The 20,607-nt window shown below is 50.3% G+C and overlaps 1 protein-coding gene across 2 annotated transcripts; it reads right to left on the bottom strand.

Annotated features, from left to right (window-relative positions):
• Positions 1 to 619: 619 nt before the first annotated feature.
• On the bottom strand, positions 620 to 20,451 carry ehd3 (EH-domain containing 3). 2 transcript variants are annotated; one of them, XM_084453291.1, is made up of 8 exons: positions 20,316 to 20,451; positions 19,646 to 19,843; positions 15,894 to 16,070; positions 14,921 to 15,018; positions 4,996 to 5,237; positions 4,594 to 4,764; positions 1,525 to 1,689; positions 620 to 1,333 (listed from the first exon to the last, which is right to left on the bottom strand). In XM_084453291.1, coding segments are annotated over exons 1-8 (1,581 nt in total). In that variant the 5' UTR covers positions 20,318 to 20,451; the 3' UTR covers positions 620 to 805. The 2 variants fall into 2 exon arrangements, with proteins under 2 accessions (XP_084309417.1, XP_084309416.1); XM_084453290.1 differs by having other exon boundaries at positions 19,646 to 20,425.
• Positions 20,452 to 20,607: the final 156 nt, after the last annotated feature.

Here is a 20,607-nt window from a genome sequence, read left to right as displayed (position 1 = left end):
ACTAAAGGGTTACATACAGTAGCTATTGACATACGTACAATCTCCACATAGACGATACTAGCTAGAAGGAGATACTTCCAAGCGATACACATTTAAGAACTCTGACAGACACTTGCGTTGCCGTTGATGGCGTCTGTACAGGCTTTAACAGTCTCCTTGTCTGGCTCCGAGGGGGCGTGGAGACACGCCCCTTTCACAAGAATACATCACTACCTAGCTAGTTATAAAAAAGATCATTATCAATTTAGACCATATCACTACATCTGACCAGCATCAATACAGCAGGGAGATATCTATATCAGAGATAAGGGTTGATCAAATAATATTAGGATCAATGTTACACACGTCAGGCTCAAATCGAAATCAAATCAAATATAGTCCTATATTTCAGTTTAGATAGAAAGAGATAGACATGGCGCTCCTTCGGTGACGATGCAGAATGTACACTTACAGGCAGATGGTTACAGCAACTACATGACATGCGGGTGTGTGTGTGTGTGTGTGTGTGTATGTGTGTGTGTGTGTGTGTGTATGTGAGGAGTCCAATATCAGCCCCCCCCACCCCCCCCTCCCCCGCCCGCCTCCACCCTATCTGAATCAAAACATAAACCCGGTTCAATTAAAAAAATAAAATAAAGAAAAACAACTCAAACCCCTCAGCACACCAACCAAGCATCACGACCACGCGGTCCCTCGTTCTCCTCTGTCGAAGGGTGGTTCTTCACCTCCTCCTCCTCCTCCCCCCTCCTCCTCACGCCTAAATATCCTTCGCCCCCATCCTCGCCCTCCTAACCACGGGGGGGGTCTACTCTGGGATTTTCCTCTTGGAGGGAGGCACCAGGTGCGATGGAAGGTCGCCGGGCAACTCGTGACCCTCCAATTTGACCTTGATGAGGTGATTGGCCAACGCGAACTCGTCGTCGTCCAGCATGCCGTCCTTGTCGATGTCGGCCAGCTTCCAGATCTTGCCCAGCACCGTGTTGGGCAGCTTGGACTTCACCATCTCCCGCTTGGCGTTGGCGCCCGTCACCTTCCCGTTGACGGGCGACAGCGTGTAGAAGATCTCGTCGTAGGCCGGCTTGTCGCGGGCCACCACCCACTCCAGCTCGTCGATGCCCTCGCCGGCGCCCTCGCCGTAGCCGTGTCCGAACGGCCCGTTGAGCGTCCCGTCGAAGGCGCCGCCCTTCACCTTCTGGTTGGGCCGCTGCGTCTCCTCCTGGCGCACCAGCACCATGAGCCCGGCGATGTCGTGCGCCAGCATGTCGTCCACCGAGTCCAGCAGCTTACTCTTCAGGGGCTGGAACTTGTTCAGGTCATGTGACTGGAGCTGGTCCTACGGGGGGGACAGAGAGAGGAGAGGGGAGGGCCGGGTTAGGGTTGGGAGGTTACAGGGTCAAAGGTCAAGGACCTCGCCCTTCCTCTGCCCCTGCAGCCACTTCCGGTTGGTGATGTCATCTGGGAATATCCTGGTCTCTCTCTTAAACTCCTCCGCCCCCCCACCCCCCTCTCTCCCCCTCGTTTTACCTGCATCTTCTTGAGGTTGGGGAAGTCTCCGGGCGAGATCTGGTGCTCCTTCTCGATGCGGCTGTAGATCTCCCCCAGGCTCCCGATCAGCTCCTTCTTCTTGTTGTCCTTCCCGAACACACTGGGCATCTCCTTCTTCAGAGAGCTGATGATGTAGGCGTGCACCTGAGAAGTGGGGGCGGGGCGTTGGGAGAGAGGGTTACTGTGGGCTACGCTAGCGACAAACAAGCATCACTATTGGCCTCTTTTGTTGTTGTTTTCTATTCATTTCTGATTTCCCATTTTCACCCGGCTTGGTAGCCAATCACACACTACCAATTATGCCTTGTTACCGTCGCACAACCCCGTGCTCGGCGATCCGTAAGAGAGAGCCGGCTGCCTGAACGTGACCCCTAACACCCCTAAAACGCGGGGTCGTTGCAGAGCGACTAACCGAGATGGAACTAGCCACTGTCAGGGAGCGGCGGTCCAATATGCCCCTCCCTCTGGGAATCGGGCACCAACCCCAGTCCCCGGTGGGCAGCTGCACTGGAGCACGATGCCTAGACCGCACCCCTGTTGTTGTTGTTGTTGTTGTTGTTGTTGTTGTTATTTGGCTGGCTGAATCATTTGGACATTGGTGTTTTTTACAAGCTTCCAAAGCAACAGCTGTTGTTCAACCCGAAATCAGAAGCCATATTTTCACTGTTTTATGCCTTTGTCGAGTGTCATTTCAGGACAGCGGAGTTGACAGTCAGTATGGTCATTGGGGTTAGGGATTACTGTATGGGTTTATTGTAGGGACTAAAAATAAATTTACCTACTTATTAGGTAACTTATTATTAGATGATCTGTATGCGTGGCTACAAGCCACAAAGGACTCACAAAATGTTTCCTTTCACTCACGCGTCCTTGAAACTGAGAATAAACACACCGCTGTTTATGACAAGTCCGACAGGAAAGAGCCTGTTAAAGTCACGTTTTATGAGTGTGTGTCACATTCAATCTCATCCTGCTACACCGGCACAAGTGGCACCCCTTCCTATGGCTTTCCTAGAACTGCCAGAGAAGGAAGGAAGCATTTCCCTGTGACACAGGGAGAGGGCACCGCTATAAATTCACTCTGAATTGGTATAGATTCTGTAAGTCCCTGGAACTCTACTGGAGGGATGGTACACCATTGTTCCAGATATATTTCCTCATTTGCTGTTTGGATTATGGTGGTGGAGAGCGCTGTCTAACGGGCCAGTCCAAAATCTCCCATAGCACAGGTGTTCAAATGGGTTGAGATCCGGTGACGGTGAAGGTCATATGGTATGATTCACATCATTGTCATACTCGTCAAACCAGTCAGTGAACCCTCATGTCCTGTGGATGGGGGTATTGTCATCCTGGAAGAGAGCACCCCCATCGGGATAGACGTGTTTTATAAAGGTGATCACTCAGAATAACTTTGTATTGTTTAGCAGTGACCCATCCCTGGGACAAGTAGAAAAACACAATGTGCTTCGCAGAAAGAAAGGGCTGGAGAATATACTGATCCAACCCCTAATTTTCCAGAGGGAAGCAAAAAAAACTAACAGTTCACCCATCTGAGCCACGATTGAGCTCCTGGAACTGTATTCGCTATTATATAATCACCCCCCTCTCAAAGTCACTTAGTTCTTTTCCTTTTGTATACATGCCACAGCACATGGATGTAATGTAGCATGTACAGTACAGTAGTACGCTACATGTAGTACACTACGTTTCTCCACTCACACACTCAGATTTTTCCTTTAATTTGTCATGCGTCTGTATGTGTGCAGACCTGAAAGGTGAACTACAAAAATCCCATGACTGCTGAAGTTATAGTTATATTGATTGATTGATTTTATTTGACAATATAATTATGAAGTTATAGTTATATAGTTGACATACCACTAGGGATAGGGGGAAAAATTAATTAATAGATGCATCACGATCCCCTCTTGACTGATGCATCGATCGTCACCACAGCATAAATTCCTTGCAGCTTGATGGTGAAGCGTAAAAAAAAAAACGGGCGTACTGTAACACAAACATGTGCGTCGTCTTAACGTTTGAGTTTTGGTGAAGATGGCCGAGCACGAGGGAGAAATCCAGCACCCTGCACCCGCTGCTGGAAAAGCAAATGTATGGAAGCACTTAGGCTTTTCGTTTTATAATCGATTGTTTGTTGTAATCGTTTTATAATCACATCGTTGCCCTCTGAATCGGGATCGAATCGTGAGGTGCCTAGTGATCCCCGCCCCTATAAACCACAACTGCAAACCTGCGAGACCTGCGCAAAGCTACGCGGAAGCAGACAGATGGCAGTCTGGGCAGGACATGACTCTGGGCGTGGTCACCGGGACAGGGCTGGCATGAGAGGACAGGGCGGAACAGGACAGGGAGGGGTAGGAAAGGGACGGGGGGACGTGGACACCAGGCCTGGCGCACTGGCAGGAAGTCCTTGGATTCCCGCTCTCTCAAGGTGACCACCTGGATAGGGTCGGAACGGGGGTGTTCTTTGATTGGGATGCGTGTGTGTGTGTGTGTGTGTATGTGTATGTCTGGTGCTACACAGATAGGGCAGGTCAATGATAGCGATCTACAGGATCGATAGCTTTCACGCCTGGAGAGCTGGGAAGTCTCCGGATTTGAGGTGTTGTGTCTGTGTGTGTGTGTGTCTGTGTGTGTGTGTGTGAGAGAGAGAGAGAGAGAGAGAGATAGAGATATAGAGAGAGTATTTCTTATGTGATTTCCGTGTGTGTGTGTGTGTGTGTGTGTGTGTCTGTGTGTGTGTGAGAGAGAGAGAGAGAGAGAGATAGAGATATAGAGAGAGTATTTCTTATGTGATTTCCGTGTGTGTGTGTGTGTGTGTGTGTGTGGGTATGTGTGTGTGTGTGTGTGCGTATGTGTGTGTGTGAGAGAGAGAGATAGAGAGAGAGAGATATATATAGAGAGAGTATTTCTTATGTGATTTCTGTGTGTGTGTGTATGTATGTGTGTGTGCGCGTGCGTGCGTGCGTGTATGTGTGTGTATGTATGTGTGTGTGCGTATGTGTGTGCGTGCACCCAGACTCTCACCTTGGCGAGGCGGGCTCTCTTGATGAGGTCGTTGAGCTTGCGCAGGGCGGCGTTGCGCGGCAGCGACTGGATGTCCTTGAACAAGTCCTGCTCCTCCGCCTCGAACAGCTTCCTGTTGTCGGGAATCAGCAGCGGGTGGGACCAGAACGAGCCGATGTAGACGCGGATCACCTTGAGGACGAGAACCACGGCAAAGCTGTCGTTATCACTCACGTAAAACCCGGATCACCTTGAGAAGCCCAGAGCAGTTAATTCAAGGGGTGATCATGACTGGAACCAACAGTAATAGGTTCCGTTGTCCTGGGTGACTTAAATCCAAGGAACCCCAGGTCTTTGACAGTATTCCAACAATGATATATGACCCAGCTGCACCTACACAGCTCTGCTACCCACACACCGTACCTCGGGCGTGTTGACGATCTTCCCCAGCGACCACATGAGGGCGCCGTAGACCCTCATCAGCTGCTGGGTCTCGATCTGGTCGGCCTTGTTCAGCACCACCCGGATCTTGTCCTCGTGGTTCTTCAGCGCCTTGATCACCTCGGAGAACTCGTCCGAGATGTCCAGCTTGTGAGCGTCGAACAGCAGGATGATGCGGTCCACGCGCTCGGCGAACCACTCCAGCACCGCCGCGAAGTCGTAGCCTAGAGATGAGAGGAGGGGGGGGGTTGGAGGGGTGGAGGGGGAGGGGAGCAAAGAGCGGGAAGTGTGGGGTGAGGGAGGTAGAGAAGGGAGAGAAGGGATAGGGGAGGGAGGAGGGAAAAGAGGGAGGGAAAGAGAGAGAGAGAGGAAGGAGGCGAGGACAGGGGGAAAGGAGAGAAGACACAGACAGGAGGACGGGATGAGGGGGCGAGGGACACGGGGAGGGGGAAGAGACGTCCCAGATGAGAGACGCAGGGGTCAGTGGCCGGCAGAGCGTCCGGCCAGAGACCCCCGACCAAGAAGAGCGAACCGGGGACGAAGCCATTTGTTGATACCATCAGGCCTGTTGCTCAAGAGGACCTAGCGTACCACACACGCGCGCACAAACACAAACACACACAAACACACACACACACACACACACACACACACACACACACACACACACACACACACACAATGTGGATCCTGAGATGTGCTGTTAGAGCCTGTTGTTGCGTGAGGCGGAAAGGAATGCAAGCATTAAAATGTAAACCGAAGACCTTACGATGAAATCTAACAGTATTGACATGTACGAACACGTTTCATAAGGTCTGCGTGTTCTAATTTCGTTATCTTCGCTCACGTTTCCCGACGCAATACGGCGACATGCAGGACAATGATGCTACAAAGTGCTGTGAGATGACCCGCTAAGCACTTCCTGCTCCTACCACTCAGCCCAGACAAACAGATGGAGACAGACAGTCGTCCAGCTGGTAGAGAGAGAAGAGAGAGTCGTCTCCTCCACTCCCCTCCCCCGTCTTCCCTAATGACTGTGAATCTAATGGACTCATTAGCTGCTGCCAGGCTAGGCCAGGCACTCGACTGAGAGATAGACATCGCTACTGAGGGCAAAGAGAGAGAACAGCAGCTGAGATGAGAGGAGAAGCCACCCTCTGTCTCTCGCTGTCCCTCTCTCTTTCTGTCTCTGTCCCCCTCTCTCTCTGTCCCCCTCTCTCTCTCTGTCTCTCTGTCCCTCTTTCTCTCTGTCCCTCACTCTCTCTGTTTTTCTCTCTCTCTCTCTCTCTCCCCCCCCCCCCCCCGCCAATTCAATTTGCTTTATTGTCATGACACATTCATCTCTCTCTGTCCCCCCTCCCCTCTCTATCTCTCACTCCTCTGATAGGTTATCATTAGCCCAGCGTTTTGCACTACATAGAGAGATTCAAGGATGACAACAGCAGAGGTGTGGTTGGGTGGTATTAGTGTGTTATTGGTTCAAATCAACAGCATGGGAGCTGTTGAGAAACTCAGAACCGGAACCAGAATTCTACACCAGGTCTAGACTGATGCTCCCAGGACAGATCCCATGCTGTACAGTGGATGGGGACAGACAGACGCACGCTGGTCTCATCCATGACGATTTGGCAGTTTCACCACAGGGGCTTATTGAGGCCTGCTGGTGGTGGTGGGGGGGGGGGTACAGGTACCTCCACCTACAGAAAAACAAGACTTATGAACTTTGTGGCCCATTTCTAGGTGCTCTGTATCTCTTTTCTTCATGTCTACATGCTGTGTGCAGTAGTTAATGCAGGACCATGTGTTGCACACTGTGGGGCAGGACAATAAGAGCAGTGAAACTGGACAGCTGGCGTGTTACAGTAAGATATTACACAATTACACACACTAGGGGGACTGTGGAGGGTTAACACCGAGGGGCCCGCCTGGTTGGGAGGTCTCGACGCAGCGCCGTGCGGTCCCAGGGGGGGGAGGGAAGCCGCTCTCCAAGCCCCTGGTCTAGGATCAGATTCACCGGACCCTCCCTCTGATGTCCCCACCTGAACCGTCGGGGAGGGAGGATATAGGACTGATCCCGGACCAGCTCAGGAGGACAGCCTCTCGCTCCGAGTCAGCAGAGACCCGCGAGAGGAGGACCTAGGGCTGTACGGTGTCCCCAGAGGCTCACACGGCTCCTAGGAAATGACATTTAGTTTTCTTCCCGGAAGTCGTCGGTAAAAAGATTCAAGGAAGAAGAAAGTGTCGGAGGCGTCATCGTTTTATACTAGTTGGAGCTTAAGTAGAGAGAATTACTTCCGCACAGTCTTCTTCACTTGCGGTAAAAACATGTATTAATAGCAACGTTTCGGGCCATCTGACGTTCATCAGGTTGTGACAACATGTCACCTGACCTCATCAGGCTGTGACAACCAGATGAAGGTCAGACGACCGAAACGTTGTTGCAGTATTAATACATTTATTTACTACAAGTGAAAGACAGTGTGTGTGAGTTTCTCTACTGAAGCTGGCCCGTGGTCCTCTACCACGCACCTGTCACTCCACAGATGTTCAAAAGTTCTACTCTTACTTGGAACTAGAATCAGAATCAGATTTTATTCAGCCAAGTTGGCTTACAGCACCTATGAGGAATTTATCTTGGCCTGTTGGTGCATGACAATAAAGATAGTGCAAGAACAAGGTGGGACAGTGAAAAAGAAATGCAACTACCGCTGCAATGCACTGTGGGTCAAAAGTTCGTACGTCCCTCGGCTAGAATGAGCCTCTGTAAGCCTCCGTAAGCCACTGCGATGTTAGGCGAAGGAGAAAGCATCCCTACATTGTGGCGCCATAACAACGCTCCGTGAACTGTACACAGCCCTAAGGCGACCATAGAGATGTGATGTACTGTAACACACACGCGCTCTCTGCTGTCTCCAGCTGTGTAGGCAAGCTGCTGCTGGGGTTAACTCTGCAGGGGGCGGGGGAGGAAGGGGGGGGGGTTTACAGGTGGTCCTTCTCTACAATACCTCCATACGGGCATCTACGCAGGCTGCTATAGCCAGGCCCGTCTTCATTCGCCTCTGGAGAGAGAGACACACACACATGCATAGATAGACGGATACAGGAATGCAGACAGACGCACACGTACATGCGCGCACGCACGCGCGCGCACACACACACACACACACACACACGGATGTACATGAAAATGTTGTAAAGGAGAGATGATTTAGGGAGTCAAATGGGGCATAAAGTATAATGATATGATGGATGTGTGATGTCATCAGCCAGCGATGGCTCTCCGGCATGGCCTCTACGGAAAGCCCCCGGTTCAGTTCTGACGACGCGGCGAAAAGACTATGGGGCCGGATATAGAGAGGACTGGCAGGCGTCTGCCGCGGCCCAGGTGCACACACAGCAGGTCCGCTGGGCGGCGGTGTGAGGGTCAACAAACACACACACTTCCCGTCGAGAGAGATGAGAGGTTTCATACCAACCCCCCCCCCACCACCACCCCACTGCTAAATACCCACACAAACTTCAACTCAACACAAACACAGCTGCGCTGCCTGACGAGAAGACGGGTTTCCGCTGGACTATGTTTGCTATGGCAACACTGGTATCGGGGGCTTTGTACTAGCAGCACGCGCTGAATACGAATGAGAGAGTTTAATCGTGAGAGGCTTGTCCTTCCCCTCGGTTCATGGAGTTAGACTGTAAATTAGGGTTGCAGTATCTATACTCGTCTTAGAAGGAACCATGAAATGAGGGTTAGGGTGGTAGGTTCTACTGTCCGATGTGAAGCAGGAAAGAGCTCGCCAGCCTGGAACCAATGTTCCTTTTTCTCTGTTGCTTCGTCAGCTGAACAGGAAGATGTCCTTCACCAAGTCAACCCAAGGGCGCTCTGCCTGCTCTGGTATGTCCACTACTGTAAATGAGGCTGTGCATTTTTATAAGGGCAACAATCGGCAAGACGACAGTATATCAAGTGTCCCTCTCGGACACAAAAACAGCTCGACAGCCAGCCTTTAAAAGAGAGAGAGAGAGAGAGAGAGAGAGAGAGAGAGAGAGAGTGAATGCCTAGCTCAGTGCTGTGAGACTTCACTTCCATTAAACGGTGAGTCTCCAGCAAACGTCTATCTTTTATAATAGCTGAGTGTCACGTAATATTTTGGCAAACAAGTACCCTGGGTCTAATTCCATTTCACAGGCCCAAACTCAGATTCAACTTAATTCTATGACTTTTTTCCCACTGGACCTGACCACAGGGCCACAATACAACTACTGGCCTGGTTTTGAGTAATCGTGCTAAAGAGCCAACCAACCAACGAACCAACCAACCAACACACGCCCCGAAAACATTACCTCTCGCCCTTTACATTACCTTGCTGGGGCGGAGGTAATTATCTGCGCAATGTATAGCATTAGCCCACCGTAGCTAGCTAGCTAGCCAGCTAAAATCACATCGATATGCTAGCTATAGTTAACCCATAGCACTGGAAATGCTTTCCTGGTTCAACAAGAAATTTGTAGGAAGACAGCGAAATGCGTTGATGTGTGTGAACGGCAGACCGTGAGTCCCGTTATGTGGAGTGGGCTCCAGCTCAGCTCGGCCTGCCCTGTCTGAGTTGTAATCATGGAAGTCTTCAGCCATGTTCTACAGTCAAATAGGGGGGAAATTGTACTGTGTAGTATTGCAATGCATTGCAGGCTGAATCGAAAAATAGCAAAACTGTACATCAAGAACTGTGATACTGTGAAATGGTGAAGTCTCTGAGGGGATTCGGGCCTCGGCTAGCTGCTTGCCTGGCCTTGTGTGACTAATCCTCAGCCAGCCTCGCCTGGGTGTGATTGATCCTCAGCTGACTGGGGCTCCGGAGAAGCAAGGACGGGAGAGAGAGAGAGAGAGAGAGAGAGAGAGAGAGAGAGAGAGAGAGAGAGAGATTAAGACTAGAGACCAGGTCCAGGAATCTGCCTGTTCCTACAATTCAGTGACAGATCACACGTAAAGGATAGTGCCCCATGTGTCTCTCTCTCTTTATGTGTGTGTGTAAAAAAAACATTCCTCCTGTCTGTCCCTTGTGCTTTATACTCCCAGGAATTGGGAGGGTTCTGCTGTCGCACTGGTTGACATGGCAACTCGGGCTGGGATAATTGTCTCCAATCAGACTGTTATCCAATCAGAGCAGGGCACAATAGGGCATGACTGTTAATAATAGAAGGCTTGTCTGGAAAGAGAACCAAAAAAGGGGAAAATCTGCCCTCAGGAAATTAGTTTAAATCCTTCTTTTAATGCAGAGTAGCAGCAAACAACGAACAAACACCCCTCCGGCCTTCATCAATGTTTATCTCGTCTAGAAGGAAAGCCACTCAGCTTGTCTTTTTCGGGCAGAATAGTAGTCGTCTGGTGAGGGAAGATAAAACGCCCTGGAGAAGCGGTTTCCCATGTGCGCACCGTGCTTTCTTTGTTTCCTTCCAAGTCTTTTTCCGGTCCGGCGGTGTTTTCTACAGCTGTGTACCGATGCTCTGTCATACCTGCCTATTATGAGCTCACGAACCTCTCCATGGAGGAGGGGATCAGACGGTGTGACACCAGGGTGTGGAATGTTGGAGCGGCCCTGTCTGGGGTGCCGTGTGTGCCGTGTGTGTGTGTGTGTGTGCGTGCGATGGGGAGCCATGGAGTGTGTGTGTGTGTGTGTGTGTGTGTGTGTGTGTGTGTGTGTGTGTGTGTGTGTGTTTGATCAGAGGTTGTGGCACCACAGTGCAAAATGTCAGTGAGGGTGAGCCGTCCCTGTGCAGGGACCTGCAGCGCTGACGGGAGACGGGCGCTCATTAAGACGGCTATATCTGACTGTCACACGCACACACTAATGAGCTGCTCACTGCTGTTTCACCCACTAAGGAGATGGGAGGGAGGGGAGGAGGCTGTGTGTGTGTGTGTGTGTGTGTGTCAGGATGACCCAGCACACACCTAACTGCCAATGAGATGGAGTATGATGACTGAGCGCAATATGAGGAAGAGGAGAGGGAGAGAGAGACAGAGAGAGGGAGAGAGTGTGTGTGTGTGAGTGAAAGAGAGAGAGTGTGAGGGAGAGTGGGCATATGTATGTGTGTGTGTGTGTGTGTGTGTGTGTGTGTGTGTGTGTGTGTGAAAGAGAGAGTGTGTGAGAGTATCTGTGTGTATGTGCCTGTGAGTGAGAGAGAGAGAGAGAGAGAGAGAGAGAGAGGGAGAAAGAGAGAGGGAGAGAGAGAGAGAGAGAGAATGAGTAGGAGGACAGCGGATGGCTCCTGAGGTCTGTCCTGCTGATGAGGGCCTCCCACGAGACCTTGGGAGGGCAGAGGTCCGGGGTCTCCCGACCAGAGCGCCCAGGGGCAGCGCACGGACGGCTCCACATTCACCCAACCGACCCACAGAAGGAGGAGGCGGCTAATGAGGCCGCGGGGCCTGGGGGTGAGGTCAAGGCGGGAGGCCACTTATGATGGCCGCTAATGGCCTCAGGCACCCACGGTCCGCGGACACAGCTACTACTGATGTTTACTGGGTGTAAGCAAAAAAAAGAAAAGAAAAGTGAATCCCTTACGGCCGTGATAGGCTTATCAGCGGATGAATCAAGCTTGCCGTCGTCTCGTGTACAAACGGCCGCAGAAACAACCCGACAATCGAAAGCGTCACAGATCTCCTCTTCTGACACAAACTGTTCAGCGGAGGCGCGAGAGCAGCGCTTTCCAGGGCGCAGCCGCGTTATTACCGTAATAACCGTGATAGATGTGACAGAAATGAAGAAATAATATGAAGGCTCGGTCTTTATTATCGTGGCTAGGCGTCCTGTTTCTAAGCTCTCTGAAATATGGCCAGCGGTGGTGTGGTCACAGTGGCGTGATTCCAGCTCCCATTTCTCTTTTGAATAACCTCCATCAGCTCTGGAGTAAAGCCACGGGTTAGTCCAAACACGCCTCGTGACTTACAGTCAGTACAATCATCGGGGGGTTTTCATACACAAAGACGGAACACCAACAGACACTCATTAAACCAATACTCCTTTCAACTAGGGTACAGAAGGGTGAGGTACAGTAACGGTATCGAACACAGAAGAGGACTCAGCTGAAAGATGAAAGTAGGACACAACCACTTCCTGTAGTGAGCACCTCAGGGGGGTTGAAAAACAGGAAGGAACTGATAATAAAGAAACTGCCAAAATGACAGGGGAGGACACAGGCACAGGGAGCGGTAACGTGTAATTCCACGGCCAATGATAATTCCCCAGAACCGGACAGACACAGCTCATCTCCCTGGACATGGCAGATAAGCTCCAGAGAAAATGACAAAACGGTGTTGGTGTTGAACATTTCCCTATCCTCATTAACTTTCATTGTAGAATGCAGATTCCCCCCATTGAAACACGCTCGACCAAACGACGGCTGCTGAAGGCTTCCAAAAAGAAAAGAAACTTGAAATATTTGCAAAATATGTACAAAATGTATGCTGAAATATGTACACAATGCTCATCTCATCTCATTTCAGATTACAGTAATCTGAAAGTGAATAATTATCAGGCTTAGCTACTGGACTCTACAGAGCCTTTCCTGGTTGTATTCTTGGTGCCCTCTCAGGTGAGAAGTTGTGCGTACCGAAGCTGTGTGATGTCATGGCTTGGTTGCACACCGATAGAAGCATTCAATTCAAAGAAACTTTATTAATCCCAACGAAGGGTAAGAGCCAGAACCATACTATAGATATGAAGCTGAAACTGCTGTATCTGTAGTGTAGTACCACACTGGTCGGAAATATAGAATGCTGCTGCAGAATTTAGGGCTTCTCTACCACTCCTCTCCAAGAACCAGAGACTAATGTAACAACAGAGTGTACAAGTGTGTGTGTGTGTGTGTGTGTGTGTGTGTGTGTGTGTGTGTGTGTCGCGGTTGAGGCCACGGATGGGCTGTAAATCTCTGCTTCCTCTCCCCTCTCCGTCCTGAATGAACCATAATCCTGCAGCCCAGTTAGCTCACCCTCTCTGATTGCACACACACACACACACACACACACACACACACAAACACACACACACACTGATTTCTCACACATACAGTACTGTACACTCTCACTCTCTCTCTACACCCCACTCACTCTTTATCTCTCTCTCTCTCACACACACACACACACACACACACACACACACACACACACACACACACACACACACACACACACACACACCCTGCCCAAAAGAAAGTGCTGACACCATTAGGCAGGGTGATTACTGCAGGCTAACTGGTGTCTAACAGAATGTGAACTGGAGTAAGCATGAACACAACACACGCTGTAGCCCCGCCCTGCTGGCTGACACTACACAGAACCAACTAGACGTCAACATCAACACACACATCTCACTCACCCCTGACAAACATGGATTGTGTGAGTATACATATTCACATGCACAGCCAAATGAGGTGAGATACAACATACATACATACATACATACATACATACATACATACATACATACATACATACATACATACATACAACATGCACAACATACTACTCAATTGAGTTCTACTGAACTCTACTTGTCGTACATACTATGTACGACAAGTAGAGTTCAGTAGAACTCAATTGACCTCAGTATCGCTGGAGTCCACAGTGATGCTGAGGGAGGAACAAGATAGCAAGAAACCACAAGGAGAGCCTTGTTTTGCTCTGGACTACAGAAAGTGCGAGCGTGTGTGTGCGTGCGTGCGTGTGTGTAGACCTGAGCCAAAACACACTTCCGTTCTACCATGTCGTCTACGGATTCCAAGAATCTCCAAATTTGTATTCTGGAAGAATCTGCATAGCTGTCATCTCAGAGCCAATCACCTGAGAGCTGAAGATGGATGAGTCAAGCATCTGAGCGAACAAACAAAGCCTACAACTACAGCTCAGCTACAGCCAGACAATAACCATGAAAGTAATACTAACCCCAATGCTGAAATACTAATACTAATACTAAAATGAATAGGCCTTCTAATACTAGGCCCTGTCACCATAAAGACGGTATTGAGATTATGAGATTTAAACAAGAGATGGACTTTTTTGATAAGAATTCATCAGATGGTCCATGTCTAAACAATGACTTCACTGTTGGAGCTGGAATTCCACTGGATACACACACGGGCACGCACACACACACGGTCTAAGATGTCTCCCCGCGTGACCCCGTGTGTCCGTCAACACAGGTTGATCCGAGTGCAGATTAGGAATGCGTGTGTGTTTTCCTCTGTGCTCCTGCTGGATCAGGGGAGGGTGTGGTGACCTCATATCTCGACCACGTCTCCAGCTGGCCTGCCGTACTGCCACCACTGACACAACAGCGCTAAGCTAACCGCTAACGACGCTAAGCTAACCGCTAACGACGCATTGCGCTGGGGGGAGGGCCCGGTACCGAATCACACGGGGAGTGTCCGAATACCGAATGGCACGTTTTGATCTGGGGTGTGTCTGTGTGCTCATGTATGTGGTTGTGTGTGTGTTCCCGTCAGCTAGTGCTTGTCGTTCTGATCCGGATGCTTTGGCTGCACAGTACTTGACGTGAGCCTGGAACCCGTCACATCATAAGTCTTTCCTTATTGCATGCATCATGCACATATTTAACCAGCATAGGACACTAGAAAACACAAACAGAACGCTGGCTGGCTGGAAGGACATCTAGGAAACATCTAGGGGGACAGCAGAGAGACTCTAGCTGATTGGAGCGTCCTACGGGAGATGAGGGAGATGAGGGAGACGGGGGGGGGGGGGGGGGGGGGCTGGGGGTGTACAGTAGGAGATAAGCCTGGGTTTGAATATGGCTGAGGGCCAAAGGCTTGGGTCTAGGGGCAGAGTCTGGGGATGTGGTGTAGGGGAGAGAGCGTGTGTGTATGTGTGTGTGTGTGTGTGCGTGTGTGTTACCTCTGCTGATCCTCTGTTTCTCTCCAGACAGAATTCCGGGGGTGTCGATCACACTGATGCTCTCCAGCACTGCGTTCGGCAGCTGGGCACACACAAACCTGGACACACACACACACACACACACACACACACACACACACACACACACACACACACACACACACACACACACACACATTATTTTAGTATATAAACAGGGTAAAGCACATAGACTGGCTGGCTGGTTTGCTGAGACCCAGTGGAGACGGTGGGCATGATTGGCAGCTCCTCCGGGGCCGAGTTCGTCAGCTGGGTTCGGACTTCCTGTGCTTCTGAAGATCCGCTTACTCATTTTACGGGCGGCGCAGCAGACCATGTTTCTCTTTTAAGGGCCTCAGGAATCGGGCGCGGCTCTGCACGCGACGGCTGGCGTTTCTGTGAGATACGTAGCCCCTTCCTCTCCTTCTTCCTTGATCACGCCGTCGGGTGGCGAGCACGCTCTCTCTCGCCCCGGGCAGCGAGGGGGAGGGGGGCCCCGCTGCGCCTCCGAGATCCCAGATCCCCAGGTGACCGAGTGAAGGAGAGGTGGCGTACCAGCGGGATAAGGCTTCCGCCAAAAGCCGCTTCCCGACACACACACACACACACACACACACACACACAAATCACCGCCATCTCGAACGCAATCTGCCCTTCCCTCTTCTCTGTGTGCCAAATTTGCACGGACATATTTCAAATATCCTGACATCGGCGAACTAGTCATCACACTGCTCATCCGCCCGTCATCCATCAGTCCGTGTAGATCTGAGCTCCGGCGTCGAAGGGAACACCAAACTGGTATTCTGACAATGATCAATAGAAACGTAGCAAGAGCAGCAGAACTCACAACAATTCGGGGAAGGCTTAAATGAACAACGCAATAAAGAGTGCGCCCGGATCACTGAAGCCCCCCCCTCTCCGCCCAAAATTAAATACACTCAATACCCGAGCTCACCTGTTGAGGAAGGCGTTCCCGAAGGCGTTGAGTTTCCTGAAGGGCTTCTTGGGGTCGACGACCAGAGCGTTGCCAGGGATGAGCCCCTCCACGTCTCCGTGCATCACGGCGATGAAGGAGTCGGTGGTGGGTTCTGGTCCGATGCGCATCCCTGGAAAGTCCTGCTCCAGGAGGTAGCTAGGGACAGGCGGAGAGAGGAGTTAGGCCTAGGAGACAGCTAAGGATAGGAGAGAGGAGTTAGGTCTAGGAGACAGCTAAGGATAAGAGAGAGGAGTTAGGCCTAGGAGACAGCTAATGATAGGAGAGAGGAGTTAGGTCTAGGAGACAGCTAAGGATAAGAGAGAGGAGTTAGGCCTAGGAGACAGCTAATGATAGGAGAGAGGAGTTAGGTCTAGGAGACAACTAAGGATAGGAGACAACTAAGGATAGGAGACAGAAGTAAGGTCTAGCGAAAAATGCTAACAGCCTTTGACTTGAATGTCTATCCTTAACCAAATCCAAAGTGTCCACATGGCTCACATTCTCTTGGTAAATCATTTTGATATATCTAGTACAATTGGTTTATGCATGCATGTCAGGGAATACATTTCCAAAGTGGCAGCCTTAACGCATTGGAATGAGAACATTTATTATTATCCATTTATTAACTAATAAAACAACATCCTGCATAGTAAAACGGACCATGGCTGCCTTAGAGAGCCTAGAATATTTTAAGCACCCTGAACATAAAAACATCAATGTTTTTACGACAGAGTAGCTTTAGGTGGTCAAGTGAGTGTGTAGGTCGTGTGGGCAACATCACACGATGTAAGGAGTTAACCGCTGATGTTTTCAAATTATTAAAACACAGTTGAATGATGGATCCACGGGGCAAGGTCACATCTTAAAACTGTCAACGTGGACGCAGCTCTATACAAATGTACATTTTGTGACTGGTCTTATCTTCTATAGAATTCCAACTATGTGTTGAATCTGTGAGTGTGGGGCAAAAGACGAGATTATCGGGTGATTTACCGTCATAAAGAGTGCGCTTGAAGAACGCTTACAGATGTGAACTGACCTCCAGCCAGCTGCTACAGCTCATGTATTCTAAACAGCTCACCAGGGAGGACAGTACCTGGTAGTGCTGACTGTGTGTGTGTGTGCGCGCGCGTGTGTGTGAAGGTACAGTACATACAGTATGAGCGTATGCGCGAGAGAGTGCTGGTGTGAATATTTGAATATTTGTGTGCGTGGCGTGTGTATTACTGTGAGGTACGTATCCACTACATGACGTCACTTCCCCTGTCCGTTTTACAGTGTCCAGACTGCGGCTGGCGCGTAGCCGGCCTGACAGGCTGACGGCCGCTGACAATTTTTCCCACCGTTTTCCAACCCCAGGCCGGATGAGAGGGGAGAGAGGTGGGGGACTGCTGGGGGGAACGGCCGGTTACAGTCTGTCTGTCAAAGCTTGTAGCTAAAGAATCCCTAAAGAATGATCTAATGGGTGTTTGAACGAGAGGGTGTGGAATAAGACGGTGGTGGGGGGGGGGGGGGGGTGCATATTTGTGTGTGTGTTTGTGTGAGCGATAGAGTACACAGATGAAAAACATCTCTCTCTCTCTCTCTCTCTCACACACACAGTTCCCATTTGTCCTTCAGACAAAGTTCTTACTGAATAATACAGCGCAGACAGGAAACTGGAGAGGCCTCGGCTCCTGTACAGCCGAGACCTCATCCACAGCGGCGACTAGCCCTAGCCCTAGCCCCAGCCCTAGCCCCAGCCCTAGCCCGAGTCCAAGCTCCAGCCCTCGGGCCCTACCCACCATCTCCAGCCCGAGCCCCAGTTTGAGTCCCTCTCCCCTATAGGCCCAGTCCTCAGGCCTATCGCTCTCATCCTTGACCCAACCCTTCTCCGCCGGCCCCCGGCCCGTAGCCCCCCCCTCTCTCTCAGGTCCTCCCATCTCCTCTCCTTGAAAGCTTTGGACACTCAGAGTGGACAATGACTAACTGGGCGTGCGTTTGTCCCTATGGGTCCAGAAATAATCAAAACATTCCATTCCTCTGAAGCAGACCACATTACCCTGCTTCAGCATTAATCAGTGTAAAAAATAAAAAGATTATTTATGATATTTCAGCTTTCTCCGGGTCTAGTGTGAGCAGATAGCTGACATATTTGTCCACACAGTGAAACTGGATCTTTAATGTTCTGCCGTTCTGTTTAGGGGTGATCACAGCATCTCTCGCATTCAACAGCAAGCTGACACAATGTAAACCATTCAGAAACATTTTTTGCATTCGGACCCCCCCCCCCCCCCCCAAGTGGTCAGCAGTGCTCTGACATTCTCTCTCATACATGTGAGAAACCATAGCTCGGAAAATAGCACACGTTTTCCCTAAATATTCAGATATTAAACAGCTATTTCTCGATGATCTGAAGGGTGAACTGTGGAGAAATCATATGAAGGAAGGAATATTCACGTAATGCTGCTTGAGGAGGTCATTGCTGACATACTAACTAGGCAGACTGGGTCGTGAGTGTCCTGCAGCTAGAGTTGAGGCACCATCAGGTATTAAATGCTTTCTCTGACCCGGGGCTGTTCTCTCCCTGTGTGATGCCAGACTCCTGTCTCCCCCTCTCTCTCCTTCTCTACCCACCCCCCCCCCCCCCCTCTCTCTCTCACGAACTCCTTCTCCCTCTCTCTATCCTTCCCTCCCTCTCTATCTCTCTCTCCCCGTAGTCCTGGACTGGGAGACTCTGACACTAAGTGACAGATGGAGGTGAGGACGGGGTCGGGGTAGAGCGGGGCTTGGCAGGGAGAGGCAGACCGACTGACCGACGGTCAGGAGAGGTGGTCTTACTGCTGTGGATGCCCCGGGTCTGGCCATGTAGCATAGCTGCCGCAAACGCTTTGACTTACATTCGATAGCACGGCCCTGAGTGACCTGAGTGGTTGGATCCCTTTGCCTGACAGTATCCTGGCATCCCAATTCATTCACCTCAGGCTACCCCATCCATCCATACTGTCTAAATACACATTCAAGGACAATATAGATTGAAAGTGGATCCATATCCCCAGTTCATCTGTCCAATAGCCTCCTTAAGGACTAACCCTGGGCATTTCAAATCCAGAGGCAAACACAGGCCTGATAGACAGATCCTCGGACCCACTGTCTGCGTGTAGCCTAATAAAAGGAATGGAAAAACCATCCTGCCACCCAGGCAATGCTATTGCTCGTCTAGAGCAGAGGAGGAGAGTGCTTCAGTCAGATTGTGTATTACTCAACTCAAACTGTCTTGCACAATGTCCTTGTAAACTCTTAACTCAACCCAGCTGAGAACTGCCCATCCTGTGGTAACGTGTGTTTGCTATGGGGGTAATGTTGTTCTCCTGCTGAGCTTGTGCCATGCTCCTGTCCTATATTTAGCTTGATGCCCCCCCCCCCCCCAAGTCTGGATATCCTGTAAATAGAAATAGTCTAATATCATCTTATGACTTTCTGCCCATTAATCATATACAAGTGCCCTCGCATAAACAAGATGGCATACCAGGTCAGATAAACCCCCCAATCTTACACCTCTACCCCATAGATTTGACAAGGGGTATTTAAATTGAATACACCCTACATTACAAGGCATTTGAGATTAGGACTGAAATAATAGCCTACCTGTTGTAGGCTGCTGGATCGGCTCTAAAGGTTGTTTTGACATATTGTCTGGCACAGTGGCACTGTCATTAAACACCAGTCTAGCCTAATAACCCAGAGCTTACCGTATGAAGCTGGTCTTCCCGGTGGAATACTGTCCCACCAGCAGAACCATGGGCTTATTGTCGAAGTCGGCGTCCTCCAGGGCGGGCGAGTGGAACTCGTGGAATTTGTAGTGTTCTTCCAGCGGCAGCAGCTTGGTCTTGTAGAGTTTCTTGAGTCCATCGCTCACGGTCTGAAAGACCTCCGGATCCTTCTTCCTCCTGTCATCGGTACCCAACCAGCTAAACATGATGCAGCAGCGGACAACCTTACACTCTATAAGGAATCTATGGGGCTTCTGGAGGTGGTGATGTTGATGATGGGGGTTCAAAGGCAAATGGCCTTGGCTGTAATGAAATTACAATTTCGGCGAAATCTCTGTGCAATTGCTTTAGTAGAAGACGGAAGGTTACTCCTGTTGTTTTTCTTTTCAATCAGATCTTATTCTGAAGCCTCCTTCATTGGAAGCGCTCCCCAAGTCTGTTCAAGGCCACGCAACGGACAAGACACTGCATTCAGACGGATAAAAGCCAGCTAGATCTATAGTTCACAACCACAACACAGCGATCCTAACGCATATTCACATGCACTATTTTATAGCACAGCTACAAATCAAAGATTCTAACTCAAGCTGTGGGAATCCCAGAAAATGATGCACGCAGCAAGCAGTCAGAATGTGATCTCGTCTCTTACATTGGGACACAGACGAGGTCGAAGCCAACAAATGGTGATATCGTTCAAGTCAAAACGAGAAAGCGGTAATATCGCTGTAGTAAAACGTAAATTCCTACTGCTGCGCAGCGTCTTGCACGACCAGGATTCCGCCGGCTTCTTCACTGCAGCAGATTTAAATGCCAGTCAGACAGCGAAACCCGAGCCGGGAGGAAATGCCCAACTACTGGCAAAGCCCCACCCAGTATTCTCCGGCTGCTGAAGGCTGCGATGGCAGCGCCATGTTGGCGGATGAGGGGATGTGGAGGAGAGG

Source organism: Borostomias antarcticus (genome assembly GCF_949987555.1).
Source record: "Borostomias antarcticus genome assembly, chromosome: 19".
Lineage (NCBI taxonomy): Eukaryota > Metazoa > Chordata > Actinopteri > Stomiiformes > Stomiidae > Borostomias > Borostomias antarcticus.
This window is presented reverse-complemented; position numbering and strand designations above follow the sequence as displayed.